Source organism: Lissotriton vulgaris, chromosome 3_1, assembly GCF_964263255.1.
Source record: "Lissotriton vulgaris chromosome 3_1, aLisVul1.2, whole genome shotgun sequence".
Taxonomy (NCBI): domain Eukaryota; kingdom Metazoa; phylum Chordata; class Amphibia; order Caudata; family Salamandridae; genus Lissotriton; species Lissotriton vulgaris.
The window spans coordinates 1,081,634,333-1,081,659,508 of record NC_141689.1 but is presented as its reverse complement, the minus strand read 5'-3'; the positions used below and the strand labels follow the sequence as shown (position 1 = coordinate 1,081,659,508).

At 43.2% G+C, this 25,176-nt stretch overlaps 1 protein-coding gene across 1 annotated transcript in view; it reads right to left on the bottom strand.

The window, feature by feature from the left end:
* The window catches only part of LOC147727444 (albumin-like), a 475,469-nt gene that overhangs the window by 298,868 nt on the left and 151,425 nt on the right, over positions 1-25,176 (bottom strand). Inside the window, exon 7 of the mRNA XM_086961517.1 lies at positions 16,050-16,179. Coding sequence (XP_086817643.1) covers positions 16,050-16,179 — 130 coding nt within the window. The remainder of the gene's footprint in view (positions 1-16,049; positions 16,180-25,176) is intronic.

Here is a 25,176-nt window from a genome sequence, read left to right as displayed (position 1 = left end):
TCCAAGATGGTCCTTGAAAGTTGAGGACTGCAGTTCCCATAATCCACTTGGACAAAACCCTTACAAATCCACTGGTAGTGCTCTAGGTTGAGGATTCCTGGTCATGGTGTTCCAGGTGAGCTCTGTTAATCTGTAGCTTGCCGGGAGTCAACTCTTTAGTCCTTTTACAGCAAGGTAGTCCACAGGGCTGTAGTTCTAGATGGTGCAGAAGGTGGAATCTTGTTTTAGAAGTAGGGGACCCCTATATAATAATGAACTTGCTATACATGGGGAAATTAACTAACTTAGGTAAAGGTCTATAGACAAGTTGTAACACACTAATAACAATTAACTAAAAAATCATTTAACAACCCACATGTAAAGGACTAATCAGCAAATTAGATTAAAGATATTTATTATATTTTTATTTATTGATCAAAAAATTGTTTTGCAGTTATTACTTATATTTCATATTATAATGTTTCCAAAGTCTAATTGATTTTTTTACAAAGCAACACCATCAATTTTCATTAAAACCACACAATAAGACATATGCATTACATGAGACATAGAAAACAGTGAAGACAAAAACCATGAATAAATACTTGAACGACGATGGAGGCAAAGCGGTAGATAAGGGCACTATGCCCGTTTCAGCTTGTAAGCCTTCATCAGATGACCCTCTTAATATACTACAATCAAAAATAGGTGATTAATCAATTATATACAGTGGGCATTTTGAAAGTTACAATGATTGATATATACTCAGTGCATTTATCTGATATCGTTCATAGAATAATTAAGAATACAAAGACATATTTACAAAACTGTACATGTAATATTTACAGAGCCACTTACATAATAAAAATATATCTACACTAATATATACATATACCTACTATATACAAGTTTCATTTAATTAACACATGAAGGAAAGGGAAAAGTTAATGTTGGCCACATACACTGTCTCCATGAAGCCCCAGGCCATTCCATGCCACATATCTGTCACATATGGCTGTGAAACTGGTGTGAGGATCGATACTTCATTTGTGCAATATAAATTAGACCCCCTAGTCTACCGGCTGTAAACAGGGCATGTGATGATACATCTGTCATGAGCATTCACAACATCCAAGTCATTAAAGATTCAATGCAAGTTAAGAGGCAAGCATCACATGTGCCTGCACGGAATGCATTTTGATTGGAAAATCATTTTTACTTGGAATTTTAGATGTGGCATTTTCCTAGATAGTATGTCAAGCCACATGCATGGCAAAAGACACACAGATGATGGATAGAATGCAAAGCAAAAAAAACATTCACACCCACTCAAGTGATCTGGGTTAAATCCATCGTTCTTTTGCTCACCATGCCACCCCAGTTTAGACTCAGCCATAGCTTGTTAGCACATGGCGATGATAGTCCTTGCACATGTCACTGCTAGTCTGCTACCATTTCCGGCAAAAATAACTACTACCCTTACAGCTCACTGAAGATATAAGTTGACACTCACTGGTAGCATTTCGGTCCCGGAAGCTTTCCACTTCTTTTTCTGTGTAGGACTTGTGTCGACCTATAAGAAAAAAACAAAGTAACATTGACCTGTGAATGCAGAACATGTATACAGTTGTGACATGAAGCACCGCATATTGCCTTCACACAAGCCTGCTATTGTCTTACAATGGGGTTTGTATAATGATGCACAGTTCCAAAGCCTAAGTGATGCCAATTGACTTTTAATGTTGCTGTCAAATCAGTATACAGCAGCCATGTCACGTACGAGGAGTACTGAGTGCATAACAGGTAGGAGACTCGACCCAGCTTGCTACATGGGTCAAGGATGTCAGACTTTCAAGTCTGTGTGGACGGTCCATTTGGACGTGGCAGCCCTCAGCATTGTAAGCCAATGGTACAGTCTCAAGTCATTGCGTGTGCTCTCATGAACAACAGACATGTCACAGTTCCAATGTTTCTTGGTCTTCCTCCCTTAAATCAGGACATGTGACACATGCAATCTTAATGGTCTATGGCCACTCTAGCCACATAGTGGCTCAGTTACTCATCATGTCCCATATTTATACATTGTTAATGTATGTGTGAGGGGAGTGGCATTTAACATACCCTTTGCAAACTGTGTCTGGATCAACTGTGTGTGCACTCCCCTCCAAAATACATGAAGAGGGGCCGACACAGTTCTGAGTCAGAAATGACTTTGCAGGCCCGCTGATATTACTCCTTGGACAGTGCCCCCAATACCCAGCAGTACCACAGCCTCACCTGCACGGTGTGCTCATTGGTGACTATAGTGATACCCCTGTGAACATGCCACTGTGGCATGTTCTGCTAATGTAACAGAGTTCACCCGTATCATTCCACAGTAACCTATGTAAACGCATGAGCCTACTGTATAACTGCCCAGTCATAGAAGTGTGCGCATTCCACACAGCTATGGGTTTATGGTATAATATGACTTACCAACAGGCCACAGACTTCCAGCCCCAGATGATCCAGCAGATCTTTCTCCCAGCTTACGATGTCTTGCCACTGGTACTTCAGCTGGTGGACATTGCGTTCCACCCCTAAGATCCACCCAATCTGGACCTGCACCTTCTCCCATCTTTGGCGTTGTTCTCATATTGGGTAGCCTTTACTGACTTGGCCCCCACTCCCAATCATGTTGGGTAGACAGTGTAAAAGCAGCCATGGTAGGCTCCCAAACTCCTCCTCTGACAGATTCTTGGTCGCCATCTTTGGAATCCCAACCTAAACAAATGAAAAACTTGCAATCTACCCTCCCCCCACTCCTAAAACTAGTTACCCCAAAACTTTATAGACACCCCACAATATAAGACATAAAAGTTCACAAATGTTATACAGGACAAAATGTACCCTTTTGTGACAGCACTGGGACTGAACAGACGCAAAACAAACAGCACAATGCAGCACATAATCTCTCTCCTACCAACAAACAACTCCACCAGCCAGCACAGACAAAGAAACTGTAAGTGAAAGTGAAAGCAACTTCACACTGCCTGATTCGCAGCATGGCTGAGCCACTGTATAACTTCCTGTGAGGATGCAACACATTTTCAACTTCATCGTCATTTTCACCGCCGGCTCGTAATTTTTTATGACACATCATCCATAAAGAAGTGAAATACGAATTTTGATTATGCACTTGTCCTCTTTTTGATGTTTTCTGCTACCATGTCACTTAACCAATGCATGAATGACGTTTGTTGATGACCCGTCACACTTCCAAATGAAGCGTGAGCATTACTAGTGGGTAAGTCACTTAACCAATACATACATGACATTTTTGAATGATACATCATTTTTCCAAATGAAGCGTCATGCTAGCCAATGGAAAAGTCACATTTGCTTCACATGGGTTACATTTACTTTGTAAAAGTCACTTTTGGGACACAAAAGTCACGTAAGCCATTGGAAAATTCACCTTTCTTCACATGTGTCTCGTTTGGTTCTAAGGTATAGTCACTCATGACATATTGCTGGAGATATGTGCAAGGGACTAATGTCACACATCCCATTACAATGAACTGTGCATAGTTGAAAACGCAGTGTAATTAGTGTTTGGCTTCCAATCTCAATGCCAGCTTTTGTGGCCTATTCCTAGCATTTGACATATCATACAGTTGATGTCTCATGGCCTGGTCACAAAAACACACTGACAACTCATATTTGTAAAAGACCTATTTTATTTTGAACCTTAGTGGTTTGCTGGTTGGTGGACCATTTACAGATATGTGGTTCATGCGAAAAACTGTTGCCCCATGTGTGTGTGTCAACGAATCCCGGCAGCAGTGTTGAGGATGTCTCTCCCATTGGCTGACTCATCCTCCTCATCATCCTCCGACCTCCATTAGGTCCAGGGGTTGTTGATCACCGTCTCAGGGTACATAGGTGCCCACACATTTGTTGTGCAGTATGGCGCACACTAAGATCATTTTACATACCATTTCGGGTGAGTAGAGCAAACGACTCCCGGATATCTTCAGACACCTGAACCTGTCCTTGAGCAGGGCAAAGCTTCGCAAAATTATATTGCATGTTTGGCTGTGTGCCTGGTTGTAGTCTTTTTCTGGGTCTGTCTGGGGTGTTTGTTTTCAGTCATTAACCACGTCTAGAGGCCATATCCTTGGTCAGCATGCTTTTGTCCATGTTAACACACAGTGGTCAGTGTTTTTTTTAATAAACATTATTTACCATTTTATGAAAAACAAAGCAAAGCACTGAGCCTGGGTATGGGGCATCTTAGTTACATGTATATGAGAAATCCGCATTAGTCCATTTACATACACTGTAGGCCACATGATATTCATCACAATACGTAAATTATACATTTCGGGCCCATGTCAATTGTCACCTAAGATTACGCTGCCAGGGTATTTTTTTGCATCCTCCAACTATTTGTCTGCTCTTAGAGTTATACTGGTCAAAATCTGTACGTGGTGAGTGTACCGGAGCTCAGTATAAGCATACAATATAAGCAGCTATCTAGCCCACTCCGGTTGGTTATGGTATGTTAATTTCGATTTATATAGCGCCAAATCACCAACAGGTCTCTTAGCGCTTGCTTTGGGAACCTGTCCTGGCTTTCCCTGCGAGATAACCCCTACTGGGCATCCCATCGCGGTAGGGCCATAGTGGAGATTAAGCAAACTATTGCCCAGAGTTGCAGAGTGTGAACCCATGATTCGAGTAGGCACGAGGCGAGAATTATTGAGTCCGTGGACATTTTGAGCTCAAGACCCTGCTGCGTCGGGAATTGAACCCTGGTACCAGGTCTGACCTCTGCATCAGGGTCTGTCTCCTCTAACCAGTGAGCCACACTTCTCCACTAGGTTGGTACCAGGCCTTGTTCTTGTTGTGTAGGGTGTTCCTGTTGCTGTGCTGCAAGCTAAGTCTTGAAGGGGCCCCAAATGTCCCTTGGTCTGGAGGAGGGGGGGTTGAGTCTGCATACTGCTCGCTCCTCATAGAGCAGGATGCCAAGCTTTGGAGCCAGGTCTGTCTTGTGGGAGCTCTCTTACCTCCCCAGTGTATCGCTACTTCTCTCTTGGCCAATAGTAAGGCGATGGCAGCAAATCGTCTAACCTTGAGAGGGAGCTGAACAACATATCCCAGGAGAGCAATCTCGGGCAGAGGGTTTACCTGCACCTGTATAATCTTACTAAGTGTGCGATGGACTTCCATCCAGAATGTGCGCATGTGTGGACAGGTCCAGGCTAGGTGCGCAAAGTCAGCCTGGGGGGATTGGCATAGTTGACATTGATGAGGTTTATTGGGGTCAATCTTGTGTGCCCTTACTGGGGTAACATATATTCGGCGAAAAACTTAAAATGGATCAATCTGTGCCTGCTGCTTATGGATACTTTTTTGTCTCCAGGCAGCATGCTGTCCATTGCTCATCATATATTGGATTGCCCAGGTCTGCCTCCCACGCACTGCACACTTTACTATCATCTAGCGTGATCAAATCTGCACATGTTTTATAAAGTTGTGAGATTAAATGGACCCCCCTACTACTACCTATAACCATTGTTAGCGGCGAGAAGGACGGGGGCTCTAGCGGGAAGTCAGGGAACCTGGCTCGACGTGCCGACCGAAGCCTGGCAAGCACAAACCTGTCCATGAACGTCGCGCCAGGAAAAATGGACGCGTCCTCCGAGTCAAACATGTGGCCCGCAGGAAGAAAGTCTCCCAGTTTGACAATGCTAAACTTCTCGCAGATCTTTTGTACAAGCTTTTCCCCCATTTTGGGCAGCAATTTCGTATTGGGAAGTGGCATGTCGGAGGAATAAACCATGTTTGTGTTTGTGAGACGCCCCAGTTTGGCCATGCCCAGCTGGCGGTGGAGACCGGCTGAATGTCCACGCGGTCCCCTGGTATACCAATAGGAAGAATTGAGGCCAAAGAGTCCGGTATGACAAAATCTGATTCTGGTCTCAGAAAAGTTATCCTGGCATCAGGGTGATACCACGCCTGCGCAAAGCTGCATTGTGCCGCCAGATAGTACAGCTGCAGATCTGGGACGCCATACCCTCCCCATGCGCATGAAAGTGTCATGACCTGCCACCTCACTCTGGGCGTCCTATTGCCCCAGATCAGTCTAGTCAACTGGGTGCAAAGAGTGCTAAAAATTTATTGGTAAGGGGAATCGGGATATTATGGAATAAGTACAAAAATTTCAGAAGGACTACATTTTGATGAGTGCAACTCGCCCTGCCATGGAAAGAGGCAGTTTCAACCAATGGTCTATTTGTGACTCAAGTCTAGAGATCGCTACTCCATAATTGAGGGGAAGTATTTGGTCCGCATCAAGAGGAATGTGCACCCCCAGGTCCTTCACTGAGTCTGAGCACCACTCCAATGGAAATTCCAGTGTCCATGGGGTTGTGCTCTTCGTGAGTGGGAAGATTACGGATTTATGCCAGTTTATCCCCAGCCCGGAGTAGGTGCCAAAGCGCAAAATTTCTTGTATAATGGGATCCAAATTGGATTGAGGGTTACGGACATAAAGGATCATGTCGTCCGCATATAACAAGACCAACAGCGGGCCCGTACAGAATTGCAGGTCTCTGTGCAGATGTTTCTCCTGGATGTGCCTCACTAGCGGGTCCATTGCCAATATGAACAACAGGGGAGATAGTGGGCATCCCTGCCTAGTACCCCGAGATGGGGAAAGGGTGTCGATAGAGTGCCGTTGAGTCGGAGTCTAGCAGTGGGCAAATTGTATAATAGGGCTGTGGTGGCTATAAAGCCCTATGGCATGCCCATTTGATGCATTATAGAGAGGAAAAAGGACCATTCCAGGGAGTCGAAGGCTTTTCGGTGTCCAGTAGGACAGCTGCTGCGGGGGTGTCTGGGTTTATTCTACAGGGTATTAAATAGTGTGCGGAGGTTAAACACTATGGATCGATGGGGTATAAAACCCGACTGAGCCGGAGAGACTATGGATTCCATCAGGAGCGAGAGGCGGCATGCCAATGCCTTAGCAAGTATTTTATAGTCTAGGTTTAGGAGAGACAGGGGACGATAGGAGTCACATAGTAAAGGGTCTTTCCCGGGTTTGGGGAGTAATATAATAACTGCTTCACGGAGTGTGGGTGGAAGGACCTGCTTCTCCAATGCTTCAGCATACATATTTATCAGGCAAGGGATCAAGAGTTCCTTGTAAGTTTTGTAAAATTCCATAGTGGACCCATCCAGCCCAGGGCCAGTGGAGGAGCTTAGGTAGGTGATGGCTTCGTCTATGCTTTCTGCTGTGATGGGTATCGCTAAAACAATCTTGCATGAATTTTTCAGGATATACTAGTGCAATTTCTGATAAATAGGCTTCTTGAGCTGTGCGGTCTCGTGCCAGCCTGGTAAAGTATAGTGTTGTAAAGTAGGAGAGAAATTCCTGCTGTATTTCCAAAGGGTTAGTGATGTGTTGCCCCACCTGTGAGTGCAGTACTGTGATGTAGGCTTTCGTGTAGGGGGGCCTAACCATTTGCGCCAGAATCCTACCAGGGCAGTCCCCCTCCCCATACACCCTTGCGTTGTGTAATTTCCCCATATACAGAATTTCCCGCTTAGCAGTCTCTCTGTATTCTAGAAGTAATGCTGCCCTCACCATGCCGTGGGCCGGATCTGATGCCACCATTTGCGCGGCGTCTAGGGCTCCAATTTTCCCCTCATCCCGGGTCAGAGTAGCGCGAATATCACGGAGCACCCCAGAGCATTCTGCCATGCACACTCCTCTGATGTAGGCCTTAATACCCTCCCACAACATTGCCTCCATGTCCACCGATCCTGTCTTAAGTGTAAAGTATTCTTCAATTGCATCCTGGATCTCTTGCATAAATACCTCATCCTCCAGAGCTCGGTGGGGGAACCTCCACTGCCTTTCAAAGCCCTCGGGACTTGGGATCCTCAGGGATAGCAATGCAGGGGAGTGGTCAGAATATGTTGTGGGTAGCGTTTGTAGTTTACGGAACCATTTGTAAACGTCCGGTGTAGCCACCCAATTGTCAAGTCTGGTCCAGGTGTCATGGGAACTGGTGTAATGGGTGTAGGTGGTTTGACTCGGGTCTCGTGTACGGCCTATGTCCAGGAGTGAGAAGTGTTCACATATAGAGCGCAAGGCTTTACAGGCTCAGGGCTTGGGGTCCGGGGCAGTAGAAGTACTGTCAGTAGGCAGGTGCAAGGCGATATTGAAATCACCCCCAAAAGAAGGGGCATGGGGCCTAGCAGTAGCAGTTTGGATAGTAACGCATAGTAAAAATCAAGGGAATTGTTGTTTGGGCCATATATACATACCAGCGCTATCTTGTGGTTGAGTAATGTGCCCGCTACTATCACATACCTGCCTTCAGGGTCATAGGTAACAGAGTGACACTTAAAGAGGAGTCGCTTGTGTATAAGGATGGCAGTGCCCCTTGCATAGTTACCGTAATTTGTAAAAAATCCATTCAGGCCCCAGGAGGAGGCGAATGTGGCTTGATCGCAAGTAGGAAGGTGCGTCTCCTGCAGGAAGGCCACATCCACCCAGTGTCTGAGCAAATAATGGACAATCTGACGTTTTTTGCTCGTAATGTTTAAGCCTCGGACATTCCACATGGCTAGCGTGACACCTGAAGGGCGAGAGTTGTGTCCTAACTGTGCCATTCAAGAGAGTGTATCTTATGTTCTGAGGGTAACCAAGTACAGTGCCCATCCATCGTGGTCACAAACAAAGGGAATATAGCTACAGTGCAATGCAATACAAACAATACACTACCCACCTTCCCCCACCAGCCTGCCCGACCATCCGGAGATGCAATACCAACTTCACAAAAACATGCAATAGTACCAATGGAATTTCAAAAACAAAAGTCAAGTAGACAATTGTGGTACAGTCTGTCGTCACCATTATGACCTCAAAGTGTACACCAAAGTGGGGGGGTGATCGCTTTCCAATGGCCTAGCAGCCTTAACAAATATTATACTCAACATATTAAATCCCGGCTGTTATTTCAACATATCAAATGTGCGGCATAGTAGCAGGAAGCCAGCCACCAACATTCAGCCATGCCCAGAGTTCGAAAACAAATCCACGCTGACCGCTGAGCCACTGTGCGGGGGTGAAGTAGAGTCCGTTTCTGTGGGGTGCTTATTGTGTAGTTTATAGGTGTGGCAAAATTCCTGTACTTCTGTAGGATTTTCAAAGATCTAAACACGGCCATTCACCTCTACCCTCAGTCTGGCTGGATACAGCATGCCGTATTTCAACCCTAAGTTCTTCAGCGTTGCCTTCAACCCCAGGTATTTCCTCCTTGCGTCTTGGACCATGGTCATGAAATCCAGATATAGTGACAGCCTGGAGCCCTGCCAGGAGAGTTTGCAGTGCTCCCGTGCCAGTCACGGTGCAGTGTCCCTGTCACAAAAGTTCATTATGCGCGCTATGATGGGTCTGGGTGGGCAACCCGAGTTGGGGCGGTGGCCAAGTTATCTATGGGCACGTTCCACCACGAAGCCGGGTGTAAAAGCTTCTTTCCCAAACAGGTCAGTAAGGATCGTCTCCACTAACTTATCCATGCGTCTTGAAGCTGTGGACTCTGGCACACCTACCAGATGGATGTTACGACAAATGCTTGCCTCCAAATCCTAATTCTTCGTTGCGACTTCCTTTAGGAACATTTCCATGCGGTCTATCTTTTTCACTGATTGTGTCATTCCGTCTTCTAGGTCTGATGTGCGGGACTCAACAACATCCAGCCGCCGATCGTGCATCTGGAGCTTGGTGCCCAGATCCGCTATGTGCTTGTCCAGGGAGTAGAAGCGGACATCTAACGCCTTGAACCCGGCCCTCATTTCCAACAGCAGTGGGTGTAATTGGTGTGGATCTTCAGTTGATATAGAAGGGAGTTGCCCACCGTCTGCCATGTCGCTTGGCTGGTCCCTGGAAGCGTCTACGAGTTTTTCAAAAGGAAGTACACTTTGCTTTGGGTCTCTGCGGCCTATGCTGCAGCTGCTCTGGCAGATGCACTTGTGGTGGCACCCGGGTGCCCAGCACAATAGGTAATCTGTGGTATGGTGCAGGGGGCACACCACGGTTATTACAGAACATGGGCTCCCCGCGCCACCGCTGTAGACACGCCCTAGTTGCACTCAGTCCCAGTGTCTACTCAGGTGGACCCCGAATGGTACCAGTATTGTATTTCACCGTTTGTGAAGGGAGCGTCCACCCAAATGCAGTGTGAAGGGGCCAGGGAGGTTGTATTGTGGTCTGGTGTCCTCATACGCACCAGCGGGCCCTGCGCTGGAAAAGGAGCCAGCGGCGCGATCAGGTTTTCTGCCTCGGATGCGGGAAGGCCGTGGTGGGGGGCACCCCTGCCTCAGGTAGAGGTCTCAATTGGGAGGGGGGAGGAGGCGCCACCCACCCGCACCCAGTGCAGAGGCCCTGAGCTGTTTCTTTGGCCACGCCCCCATAGTGGTCAGTGTTGGGATACATAACAAGCATGATGAACCATTGGAATGGCCGGTGGACCCCACACAATCCCCATGTCACCACTCCCTTGCACACAGTGATGCTACACTGCAGTTTGTGTCGCTAATCATAGCTCTTTACCCTTCCACCTTTTTACGACAACTCTAGTGGCTTGGGGTGAATTGACCTGTGTGACTTGGAGGTTAACTGTGCACATGTGTTGGTGTGCATGGTGCATGTTTGAGGCACGACCCTCATACTTACAGCCTTTTCGGCATTTCTGGACACAGAGATGTGTAGGGTGTCAACCATTTCTAGCTGTTGGTGGATGTGTTGAGAATTGTGTTGTTGCTTACCTACAAGTAGACCATTGCCATTTTTTTCATTCTGGAAGTGGTCATTTATGATGCAGTGCCGGAAAATATATGCATCATGCACACTTCCAGTGTATTTGACCAGCACATTTGTAAAGAGATCCCAATGTTCCATGATGTCCTGGTCATTAATTGAGTGGGTGTGATTACTGTTGCAGTAGTGATGAGCTGCAGAGGTAACCAATAGCACATGTGTGCACTCAATAGCACCCAGTCCATGTGGGAAGCCTGCAATTGCATAAAAGCCTTGTTTAATCTCAAGCTGCAGCTGTTGGGTGTTTGGGAAGTGGAGGCACTGTGGTGTGAGGTGTAAGATGGCATCCAGGACAGACGGTATGAAAGCTGAGAACGATGACTGAGATATACCTACCACTTGTGCTGCTGTGATCTGGAACAACCCAGAGGCCAACATGTGTAGTACTGCCATGAGCTTGGCCTGCGGTGGGATGTTGATGACCCTGGCAGTTGGTGGCTGGAGCTGTGGCGCAATCTGATGCAGCAATTGCACAATGGACTCCCTCCCTCTTGAGGCGTTAATATGTTATGATCTTATCCTCTCTGAGCACAGGTGGTAGATGCATTCTCTTCTCCTGTGCTGCCTTTGCAGTGGTGAAGGTGTGGGTGGTTGGGCTGGTGGAGGTTATGGTCTTCTCCATCCAACTCCCAGCTGCAAAATGAGTGGTCCATGTTGTCAGTGTTGTTGTCAGACTGTTCTGTCAGGCTTCTCTTTTATAGCAACAGCCGATGCGTCATTTTCTATGCGTGGGTTTGTGAGGCGCAGGAGTTTTGATGCATTGGAAAATCTGCCCCACACTTCCCGGGGATGTGTCATTTCACAACATACTCATATATATCCCTGCTATGGTGCAAGGGTGCCTACTTTGATGTTAGGCAGCTGAATTTAGCACCAGCGCTAGGGAAAATGCAGGGGTGCACAGTATCATCGTAAATAAGGCGCATCCCTGCGTTTCCAGGATGCTGGAACCTGGTGTTAGGAATTTTTGCTTAATGCCACGGTCAGGCATTCTCTTGTAAATATGACGCAAAGTCTTTTGAAGAAACAGCGCTGCATTTTTTATTTCACCAAATATTTGAAGAGATTTGTGAAAAACAACTTTATGTTAAATATTGCTATGAATTTGTCATTATATGGCACCACACAACTGATAAATCTTTGCATAGCTTTATAAAATTGACAAACAAATACTCTTCATAATCCGTTAGAAAATAGCTGATGAGTTTGAAACACTGAAATATAATTTGCAGGTAAATAAAGATGAATGGTCTAAGGCTAGTAGTGAAACAATTGAGAGCTGTGGAAAGGACACTGAACAAAGACACATAGAGAAACTGAAGTAAACTAATGCAGATTATAAAGATTATACTTGCGTTCCATAAGGAGACCAAGAATAGGCATTAAAACAATTCAGCAACACAGACAAGCATTTAGACTTGACTCAAGAATCAAGTATCATTAGAGATGCTAGTAAAATAACATATTTAAGGCAGAAGAAAGAGTATTTAAAAAAATGGAAGACATAGGGTCCTAATATGATGTCGGTTTGAAAGCCTCCGGCTGCAGGGTGGAGGCTTTCCAACTGACATATTTTTCACTTTCGACCAGCGCTTTACAATGCAGGCGTTCAAAAGTGAAACCGGCAGATCAATCCAGAGAGATTCCTATGAGCTCAAGGAGCCCGTCAGACAGTGGGAGACTTGTTCGTAATCCCTATGGATGGCGTTTCTGTTGTAGGGATTGTGATGTCAGTTTCTGACAGGCTTTCCATGTCAGGCTTTTCGACATAGAAAGCCTGTCAGAAAGTGACGTTAGGGGCTCCTTGCAGGGCCCCGTTCACCCTGCGGCCTCTGGTTGGGGGCCGAGGGGGTAATCCCTGCATTGTGGAGCAGGCACCCTGAGGTGCCTGCCATGTGGTGCAGGGATGAACAGATTCTCCCATTACTCTTGTGCTACAGCATGGTTTACAGCCTCAGCACAAGCTCCCATAGAGAAAAGGGAGTATGGCACTAAACCATGTGCATTCGCATTGTAATACCGGTGTTGGGACAGCTGACCGGAGGTTGGTCAGTCCGGAGACCGCAACATCATAATGAGGCTTATAGCAGAGAAATCAGGAGTAGCTCTAGTAATGAAAGGCAGCTTTTAAAAAGCTATAAAATGTAGACAAAATGGTCTGTCTTTCATACCAATGAAGAAGACACTGTGTTTTTGTTAAAAATGAAACAATTTGAGATATGGGTAAATTTATGATAACAATTATTTTGGATCAATGAGGGAGTAATGTCAAAAACATTAACAGAAGACATTGAAAATAAACCAATACTGACATTCACACCTTCTGTTATAAATATGTATTTGAAAGTATTGTATTCACTGATCTGAGCTCATGTGAAAATTTAGAAACCACAATAAAGCCTGGGGCCAGAGACCTTGTGACTTTGGACATAAAGCTGGAAGGGCATAAAATAATTGAGCATATCAGCAACAGGGATACAAGTCACATTTTACCACATGGCTCTACTAAAGGAGACCTCAAACGATTTAAAATACTCATGGTCAGGCAAAGATACTTTATTTCATTACTGATGCCGGAGAACGCATTGTTACCAGTGATATATGCTTCTAAGGGCACATAAGAGCCTGATAACCTTTTGTATTTGATATCAATGTAATATCTACCACTAGCAAAAAACACAAATGTTTTCCTCAGCCTTTTGTTAAAGCAAAGAATATTTACGCAATGGCATTAAGTGATTTTGAGAAACAAATAGAAGACTAGAATCACCATTGAAAAAATGAAGCTTTGTACAATACATGTTATGGGTCAAAAGGAATTCATCCTTCATAAATAAGAGTAGTGGTCTGAATGGCTCATTTTGAAAAACAAAATTACATTGGAGGGAAAGAAGTATTCTCAATACATTTTACATGGGATATTGTATTCTAATTATTTTCGGTGGAAAATATTTGTTTTTCATAATTTAGGAACCTCAATGGTTTCCAACACTTTACCAACCTATGTGATCATTTTTATGAATAAAAATGAATTCGTTTTGAAGATCAAGGATGATAAAGGGACCAAATAATCTTGTTGATAAATGTATATTACCTTTTTTTATGTGGACATGAATGGAATAATTATAACTGAACTGAATTACTGCGTTGAAGCATGCACATGAAAGGATGTATTCATTTTATGGATGTGAAACTAATATATGCAGAGCTTGAATGAAAAATGTTTTTGAACATAGGAAGCCAGCAACAAACAATCTCTTACTTATATTAAAGTGTCATTCAGAAGAATTCAAAAGAGTTCTCAAACATAGGTAGCTTTTATGATTTAAAGCAACAATAACAAACCTAAGGAAGATTTCATTGCAAAGGAGCACATACTTTGTGAGAAATTTGCAGCAAAAAAAATATAGTAGATATTTTTTGTACAGAAACAGTCCATATTGAAATATACTACAATATGACAATAGTTTGAATATTGCCATTCAAGGTCCATGCAGCCTCTACTTTACAATGAATGCAGTAGGAAAAGCTCAGATAAGACAGACTGCACTTATAAAAGGAACAGTGTTAAAATTGGAAGCGTCTGGTGGTAAAACATTTTGCTGAAGGAAATGATAATGTCAGTCACGTGTTTCCATTGTTATCATATGTGGGAGGAATGAGGGATAGATTTATATATATATGTTTTTGTTTTGATAAATTCTATGGTTGTTTTTCCAGCTTGACTAATGAATTAGATTAGATAGGCTCATCCCTAAGACTGTGAAATAGATTGTAGTTTATTAAATCATATATCACCCACTATCCTCTTTTTATCCTCAAGCCACCTCTGAGATAGTGCTAATGGTTGGGAGCTCTGTCCACTATGACTATTGTTAAGCACACCTCTTTCTCGCAAACCATAAGGCTAAATGTAGTCTCACACAAAACATACATGATGGAAGAGGTCAAATGCAAACAGAGACAAGTGTTAAGGGGGTGAAGGGTTGAGATAGATCCAGGGTACACAAGTTGTGATGTCTTAAATTATAGAAGAAGTCACTGACCTACTTGAGGAAAAAGCATGTCACATACTTGCATGGCTGTAAATTGACAAAAATCCACAGTTGAATTCTTGTCACACCACTATACTATCAGTAGCCTTCTATTTCCTGGTAAGGGGTTAGCAAAAGGCCAAAGAGGGGTAATTACAAAGAGGAAACAGGGCTTTTATAGCCTTGCTGCTGCCCTCAATACTCCCCCATCATGCAAGGAGCAGCAGGAGTGTTGGCAGGAGCAGCAGCAAACCTCAACCAATGCAATGAATTAATAAAGTGTTATTGTCCTCCGACGAGGGCTATACCAATTGTTAAAGGCTCTGAACTCAAGTTGTATGCCCAAGCCACAGGCGAGGGCCTATAACGAAGGAAAGGTCCTTTCACAACTGATGTAGCCTGATGCAGAAAAGCTACCTGAGGGCTGAATCTTAAAAATGAAAAATGAAAAAACAGAAAGAGAAACACTGGAAGGCTGGAACAGAAGGCTTATACCAGCCATTATTAGCTCAGAGGAACTTCATAGTCGTCAATGATTCTCCCAGCATTCCAATTGTCAAATTATAACTTTCTTGTTAATGTGTCTTTTTTTTCTCAAGATAGATCCATCAGAGTACCTGCTAGATTTTTAAATAATGCTCTTTAAAAACACTTTATTCAAAGAGCAACTATGCATGGGGAACACTGTAGTCCTACCAGTGGACTGCATGCAGACAGTGCCTTTAATGGGTTTGCTGTTCTGGCATGGTTTCCTCAAAGTGTATGCAGAGGGATAAAAGTGCAAGTGAAAGTCATGGTCTTCAAAAACACGTGCATCCTTAGAGTTGACTTGCTTCGATTGACCAATGACAATACAATACATTAAGATCTACTGTGCACCAATGTACAGCATGCAGATTCCTGTCAGTAGCACTGATCAATAAAACATTGGAGACCATTTCACAAGTCTATAAATGTGAAGAGTATGCTGCACAACCTTCTCAGGAGCACAATGTAAAAATATAACTTAATTCTGACTCTTTGAGTTAGATTATGATACATATTTTTCTAAAGCAACTGAAATACGTAGCAATTAAGACAAAAATAGATGGAGAATCAATGCTCCAATTCTGAAGCCTATTTGCATGCTTGAAAATCTTTTAGAAAAAAATACTTACCATATCAATCCAGCACTGCATTGCGTCCCCGTGGCAGCAATCTAGGTACTTATGTACAATGTCCTGCACCAGGTCAAGCACATCTTCAAATGAAGCCTTTGGAAATCTTTGGCTCAAATGGATAGCTGCTCTGGAAAACATTTTGAAAATGTATTTTGCATCACAGTGGGAACTTAAGACAAGGGCATGGAGATTAGTGGAGCAGGAGATACTTTTGTACTGAGGTGTAGACCTGGGATCGGCCCACTTTACCCAAAAATATGGCTTTTGTTACCACACAGAGGTCAAATGCTTATTCGTTTTTGCACTAGGGCCAATGGCACTCTAGCTACGCCCCTGATTTAAAAACATCATTCTTTAAATTTACAGTAGCTCTTATACCATTTTTACACTATTTCTAGTGCAGCTCTTCATAAGACTCAGTTGTGAAGTCCTGTAAACTCTGCAAAAATTTAGCTTCAGGTGAAAATGTTTGTAAAATAATTTTGTGGACACATTTTCTAAAAAAGTTTTTTTTAACTAGAGAATTCTAATGAAAGGGATTTTGCAATTATACTAAATTTACTTAGACACAATGTTCTTTTTGCATTTCAAATGCTGCAAACTTAGCGAAGCTATGCAGAATTTGTTTACTAGAGGATTTTCCTTTTTTGTGTTGTCTACCTCTAAGGAATTATGAAAATGAATCAGGCCTTAAATATAGGGCCTAATTATGAGTCCGACCAGCACTGTGGTGGAAGCAGGACAGTCCAAGAAGGAGTCATCAGTCCCCCTGCCCGCATTACCATGTGACCGCCTTCACGGCAGTCGCAATGTGTATATTTTGTATTGTGGAGTGTGCTGTGGGTTGCAGCACATGCCTCAATACAAAATATACACATTTAAAACATCCCTGCACTACGTGCGGATCCTGCCACATGGTGCAGGGATGTTTTGGGGCACCATAGATGCACCTAGGTTCCATATCGGAGGGCCAGGGGGAAGGGGGGCCCGCTAGGGGCCTCAAAGTCACTTTCTGCCTGCCTTTCCATGGTGGGCTAACCACCATGAAAAAGGCAGGCATAAATGGACATTATAATCCCTAAGGTAGTGCCTGAGCAGGCACCGCCCCTATTGTGGGGGTTACTGTCCCTCTGGCAGTTGGAACCACAGCAGATGGTCCCTCCACCAGATGCCTCTGCCCGGCACATTCTAATGTGGTGGGAGGACCTGCAGGGTCGGCAGTGGCGGTCCCACCACCATCTCAATCAGGCCCATAGTTTGTATGAACCATATTTATGAACCATACTTTAAATAGAATTACACTGTAGTCTTGTAAACCGGAGGAGGTGTTTGGACACAATACTGAGTTTTTAATATCAGGAGACCGAAATATCAGCAGAAAAAATATTGTGATGCAAAAATATCATGATGCAGAAGTACGGTTGTCAAAAATAATAATTTGTAGGTAAGTAATATCATTGTTAAGAATATTTTTGTTTTTTAATATAAATTTCAATAATAAAGTGGTTAGCAATATTAGTTTTTGATTATTTTTAAGTGTTTTAGTGCTATATTAGGTTATGTGTTTAATATTCTTTGTATGATTGTTATTGATTTATTTATTGAATACAGGGCCATTCTGCATCTATAGGAAAATGTGGGGTATATTATCAAGGGGGTTTATTGCCGCTTTTTGGCTTTAAAAGCCAAGAAAGCAGAGATAAAATTATCTCCCTATTACTTAGCTGTTGCTAACACCAGATAGCGACAGCTAGTAGGAGATAGCGGCCATCTTGGGCCCCACTAACATCGCTATCTCCTATTACCAACTTTTGGAGATATTCGCGCTAAGCGCGAATATCTCCAAAAGCTAACACCTGCCCTGAGCAGTTCTTAGCCATGTTACCCAATGGGAGGTGGATAACATGGCTAAGAGCATTAGCTCGGTAATGCATGAATATCGCGGACTTTTCAGCGATATTTATGCATTGCGGCCGATTTTTATCGCATTTGCGATAAACCTTGGTAATACCAAGGTATATCTGCGATAAAAATCGCCACAGCTCAGAGGTAAATTTTTGTCTCTAACCAAGCAATAGCGATAATTATCGCTATTGCTTGGTAATATGCCCCCAAGTTTATATTTATGGCCCAAAGTTTGTCATTTTAACTGATTTAGAATGTTATATTTAATTGCTAATAGTAATTTATAGTGTTGTAGCAGGTTCATGGGTTTTTAGGGGTTGTAGGGGGATAATGTGGGAAGTTAATTAAGTAATAATTCATTATTAAATCATTAATATTTGTGAGTGAGTATGTGATTAATTTTGTATATTATGCTATATTGGTTTATTTTAGTTGTATTTTAGTTGTGGGTTGCTAGGTTTGTAGGGGTCCATTAACTGAGTAATAAATCAGTATAATTAGTTAATAATTTGTATTCATATTTTAATTAATAATGTATATTGTGTAATAATTATATATTTTAGTTGTATTTTGCTAATGTTCTGCTGTTTGTTAGGGTTATAGTGTTGGAAGTTTATTAAGTAATTAATTGCTAATTCATTATTTTATTGACTACTTATTATGTAAATTCTTTATACTTATTTGTTTTAGTTATATTTTAGATGTGGGCAGCTAGGTTTAGAGGGGTATAGGGTGGAAAGTTAGGTTATAATTAAATAAGTATTATTTTTTAAATTGAGAATTAGTTATTAAGGGCCCAATAACGAGTTTCGGTGGGGCAAGAGTGGGAGGTATGTCTCCGCTGTATACCCGAACCGTCGAGACTCGCGTTGCTCACCTTCCAGATTACGACTTAAAAGTAGTCTGGTGGATAGGCAGCATGGCGTTCCCTCATTCTATTGAAGGTGGCATTGCCTTTGAAATGTCCAACTGCCCAATTCATAATGGGGATGGTGCAGCGGTGGCTGGACTACCACTGCTGCCCTCCCACAAATTTGGCGGTCCTCGGACCACCTGATTCATAATTGGGCCTTCAATTGTTTTTTTATACATACTGTTTAAATATTTCTTATTTCTGATATATATATTGTTGTATATTGTTGTATTATATATTATTAATAATAAGAGTTTTATCATTTTTATTAATTATTAGGTATATTCAAGCATGTAATGTATTTGAAGTGATGCACTTTACTTACTGTTGCACAGAATGGAGAGAGAATAGTAAATGTAACCCCCCTGAAGTCCAACATTGTCCCTATTGTTGCACAGACTGGAGTGGGAATAGTAAATTTAACACTTCTGAATTCCAACACTTTTCCTACTGTAGCACAGACTGGAGCGGGAATAGTAAATGTAACCCCTCTGAAGTCCACTGCTTTTCCTACTTTTAAACTGTGTTTTAGTAAAAGTGCTTTTGAGCTTTAAAATGTGTAATATTACATTTGTTGTCTAAATTAAATAATATATTTTCGTGTATATATATATATACAACGTTGGTGTCTGGCTCATCTATTGCCTGTTGAAGATTGAGGAGTTGTTTCGAGGTCTGCGCTCGCTAAATACTGCGACCATAGCAGTTGGGAGTCTGCTGTTTTTATATATATATATATATATATATATATATATATATATATATATATATATATATATATATATATATATATATATATATATATATATATATATATATATATATATATATATATTCAGGTCAGAAGTACTACATCAACACGCTCTCAGTGGCAGCCAAAGATACGCCAAACAGGAATAGTCCAAGGGAGTTTAATCACCTGCTACATGTTTCGGCTTCTCACAAGTCTTGATCACGCAAATGACAGAAGTGTGCATGACACGAAGAGAATGTTTTTTGCACAGAAACTTGTAACAGTGACGGTTATGAATTGTATTTGATTGTGTCACTGAACAAACAACAGTGTTCATATTAACTTCTAGCATGTTTTTGTTTGTTATAAAGCCTCCGCTTCCTGTTCGCCTCGGCTTCCGCCAGAAAGGAACCGCACTCGTACGGACTTGTTACCATAAGTTTATTCAAGTAACAGAGCAAAGTAAACAGACGCGTTTCGGATTGAACCTTTCGCTATGTTTACCGGAACGCCGTGTCACCATAGTATTTAAACATCGCCACCGATAAGGAGGTTAGTCCTTTTCTGATGTTCACATCGGAAGTGGTGATGTTTAAATACTGTGGTGACACGGCATTCCGGTTGATGCGGGTGCACCCCCGCAATCGAGTCGCACCTGTCTGCGAGTGCGCTGGGCTGTTTGGTGTTAAGGAGAGTGGATTTGATAACAGCGCACCAGTCAAGTGAATCATGGAGGATTTATCGACGGATGTGTAGCGCTGTAGGCGACTGCTTTCCAGTGCGGGAAGGAGCGGGCAAATCTGGGTAGGACGCCGGCTGGCGATTCTTACTATCTCCATAGACTTGACTAAGGCAAAGGGACTATATATATATACTTTGTGTAATGTACATTCAGTTAGTCTCCTCTGCGCACCTCCATGGGTTGTGTAGACAGAGGCTCCCCTGTCAGGGCTTGTATTTTGATTCAATAAACAATTCGACCTTCTCTATTGCCGACTGCTTGGTTATTCCTTGATAATATATATATATGTATATATCCTTGGGCTATTGGTAAGTATAGTCCAGTCTTAAGAAATTTGAATCCTTCAGTTGGCGACTCCGCCGGGACTCCGCGTTAGGGTCGTCCCCTCCTGTAATCAGGAGCAGAAGGGACAGGGAGGGGTTCTGGCCGAGTGGGTGGACAAGAAGTTTTAATTTAAAAGACCCTGTGAGCAGAAAGTCCGCCCTCTAACCCAGTACCCCTCCCGTTGGCTGAAAACCCTACACTGGAGTCCTACGGGCTTAACCCGAGAGAGATTCAGACTGTGTCGGTCTGTCTAGGAATCGGCAGTGGAGAAGTCGGGATCAACCTGAGTGCACCAGGTGAGTGAATCTGCTGAATGGAATCAGACACTTGAAGGAAGTGTCTATTTTGGAAACAGTGGCCGGGGAAGCCGGACCACGAGGTAATCAGGAAAAAGGCTCTGACGTGGCGGTGCAGGGGCTTTAGGATTTGTATTTACGTTGTGAAATTGCACTTGGTGCCTTGCGAAGCATGGGGTGTTCGCTCGGCCAAACTCACTTAGGTATCGCCCTTTGGAGCAGCTGGGTAAGCCAGGATTCGGGAGCCTTGAGCCCCGAAATGCCAGCCCAACCAGAATGCGACCAGGGGATACCCAAAAAGTGAGTTTGTGGTTTTCCTACCAAGGGCCTTTATTGTGAATTCTTGGAATTCTTTGGAAATTGATTCCCCAAACAGGAGTCGACGGGCTCTGTTCGTAGTATGAGACATGTCATTGGAATTGGAACTTGTATAAGAGCTCATTACAGAAACCCTGCGACCTATTGTGGAATTTTTGAATGAAAACGATTGTAAGAGTGTGGGAGAGTGAATGGTAAAGTGGGCGCGCCCATGTGAAAGAAGCAAGTTGATAAAGTTGTAACATTTGTGACGATATTGTTAACATGCCTTCTTTTGGTAAACTATGTTTTGGGTGCTGCTGTGAGAGAGGTACTCGGCTGGAAGAAAGACAGCCTGCCCCTCCCGAAGGAAGCCCCAGTTTCGATATGTATGTTAAACATGGTGTTTTTTTCAATTTTATTTAACACGTTATGGAACAAATATACTAGGGATAATACTGAATTGCAATGGCCCCTTACAGGGTCATTTGATGAAAATAAAATAACGTATTTACAAAATAAAATGTTTATGAAGAAGCCGCCAGTCTATGTTTGACTCCTTGAACCTATGGTTAAAGGAGGCTAAGCGACGGCGAATAAGGGAAGAGAAATTAGGAAGAATTAAAGCTGGACAAACTATAACTCAAAAGGCAGTAGCTTATGATAGGGGGAAATTGGAGGAAAATATTGCCCAAATGGATAGCAGTATCGTCTAGAAACCGACAAAAGCTATGTAACTCGACCCGATACGGGAGATGAGTTAGATGGGTTATTAGAAGCCCGTCCGCCTCCTCCTTATGCCCCACAGAGACTATATTCAGCAGTGCCGTTGGCTCAGCAAGGTCCTGTGCCTGCACCCGTGCCTGCACCTCCACCGGCGCCCCCACTACCCCCAGTATTCCCCATACGAAATCCTGTAGGAGCCACGGCCACTGCCCCACTCAATGGGTCTGTACGGGATGCGTTCCTTCCTCCTCCTTCGCTCTGACCCTCTACTTCTCCCCTGGTTACATTACAACCAGATTCGGTTGTACCATCCATGTCAAGTTCGATATTTATTTCTCCTCCGGTTCGAAGTGTTATAGATCCTCGAACTTTGGCTACCATAAACACGACCCCTAAACGTTTAAGATCAGACCTGAGTGATCCACGAGTTTATACTAGGTCTGCAATGGGAATGGAAGAACGACAAACTATAGTAAATCAAGCATCTCAATGGATGCGGAATACTATTTATACGTTAGAAGATATTTGGAGTACTATGAAGGATTATCAGCCGGTTGCTCAACAATTAGCTCTAGAAAATATGGCGATTCATTTGATTTCGCTGTGGGAACAGTGTTTCGAGGAAGGATATTCACCACAGATAATAAAAGATATTAGAGACCGAGCCCATAAATTCCATCTACAGGCCGATGAAGTATATCAGAACGTAGCAACTCTCCTGCAGTATCGTGAGCGAATGCATCGGAAATGTGCTGATTGGGAGACACAGAACCCTATGAGAGAGGTACAACCGCTTCTTATCCCGGAAGTACCTGAGATTAGTGATGCTGGGGGCAATGTAACTAGAGCTAGGGAAGACGCTAAGCTTCAGGAACAATGGGTTTTTATCCCTTGGAAACGAAGCGAGGTCCTTGCATTAAAAGCTCAGCTCCCTGACCCGCGTAAAAATCCCACCACTTACTACAAAGAACTGTGAGAGGCTGCTAATTCTGAGATCATGACTATAGCAGATATTGAGCTGTTCTTTGGCCTTTTGATTCCGGTCAATATTTGGAGACAGATGCATGATACAGATCATATTGTTGAGTTAGGAGCAGCATGGAATCAATTAAAAGATTGGGATAAAGAACGGAAGATGGAGAGAAACCCAGAGATGAAATATTGACATTACCAGCTAAAATAATTACTTATATGCAAACACTCCTGCCCCCTAAAAAGACAGATTGGGATAAGTTGGCTGCGTGTAAACAAAAGAAGGATGAGAGTGTCTCGGATTTCTTCACTAGATTCGAGAAAACATTCATAGATTTTAGTGGACAGGATTTATCCATAGATGGAGGTATACGATTATTTGTAAATAGATTTGAGACAAACCTGTTACCAGAGATTATGACGCGCCTTCAGGCGGCCGAAAGTACATGGACTATGTCCACCCCATCTGTGATCCTTAGCATGTCCCAGTACTATGAACATCAAGAAAATGAAAATAAAGAAAGGTCGGAGAAGAAAACGAAAGATTTGAAAACTAGGGTTTTGCTGCAACAAGTCAGTAGAGGGCAGAATTCAGGGCGAAGTGGGCGCGGTTCCTTCCCCAGAAGGATCGGCAGAGGACGAGGAGGCCCCCCGCTTCTTGGCCTAAATCAATACTCGCATTGTAGAGAGGAGGGGCATTGGAGAGCGGATTGTCCGTTGATAATGGCCAGAAATGTTCCCAGTAGGGGACGGGCCGGGGAAACATTGACCGAAGTAGCATGAGAAGAGAAGATGGTGATTCTCAGAAAAATTCACAAAACAGGCAGTACTATAATGAGACTTTTGTAGATGACATCTACGAAGAGCAGGATTTTGCATGAGACAGCCAAGGACAGGGAGGGGGCCACATTACAGTACCAATCGACCAAGAGGGACCTTATGTAAAGGGGAAACTGTTGGGTGCATCAGGAAAATTCCTAGTGGATACTGGAGCAATGAATAGTTCAGTTGCTCATGCTATGGCCACAAAAATATATCAGTAGTGAGTTAACAATGGGGTATACCCTAAGAACTCTCTGACCTGGGTCAGTGAACATAAGTATGTATAAAGTGGTCAGGTTCTATGGATTCTCGGTCAGGAATTAATCATAAATTACTTTTTACAAAACGGAATTATTTAACATGAAGTCCCAAGGTGTAGTACACAAAACAAATTCATTTGAACATTGTTGTAGCGTTATGATTAACACAAAGGCATTAGAAAACATTAAAGCTAAAGAAAGACCAATTACTTCATTGGATCAGAAGAGGACTAAAGGACATAAGTCTCAAATATTTTCTTCTATAGCAACGTTATATGAGGACAATTGTTAAACATACAGTATATATAATGAGTATTTACATAGTGCGCTCAAAGTGACATGGAAAAAGAGACAGTTAGGTGGGTTGGGGGTGAATGGGTAGGAGTGAGGACTGGGTAAAGGGTGTTGTGATCTTGAAACAATCACAGTGGTTAGAAATGCAACCTTTACAGACTAATTTAGTTCATTAGTTCCGTTCTTTTCTTTAACATAGGGTCCGTATTACTCAATGGGTTGCTTCCTATGTTAAGAAGATCAGATGTAATCAAGTCTACGTTTCGACCCCTGGATTAAGGGTTGATTGGAACCTCAGGCTGGGGTCTTCATCAGGACAAGTAGGAGCAGGAGCGCTTCATATAGGGCCGTCCAGTGGCCTATTGAGGATGGACCTGCGTCGGTTCCATAGTGGTGTAGGAAGCTGGGGCGTCGATGGTTATCCAATCAAAACTACACAATTTCAGATCAAGTTGCATCCGGGTATAATGGATTAATCTTCTCTGTAATTAGAATATCGGTTGTCCTCGGAGCTGCATCGGGAAAGTTGCTTGTTTCAGCTCTGCCCGGTCGCAGGTCCATCCTCATCCACCACTATGGAACCGACGCAGGTCCATCCTCAATAGGCCACTGGACGGCCCTATATGAAGCGCTCCTGCTCCTACTTGTCCTGATGAAGACCCCAGCCTGAGGTTCCAATCAACCCTTAATCCAGGGGTCGAAACGTAGACTTGATTACATCTGATCTTCTTAACATAGGAAGCAACCCATTGAGTAATACGGACCCTATGTTAAAGAAAAGAACGGAACTAATGAACTAAATTAGTCTGTAAAGGTTGCATTTCTAACCACTGTGATTGT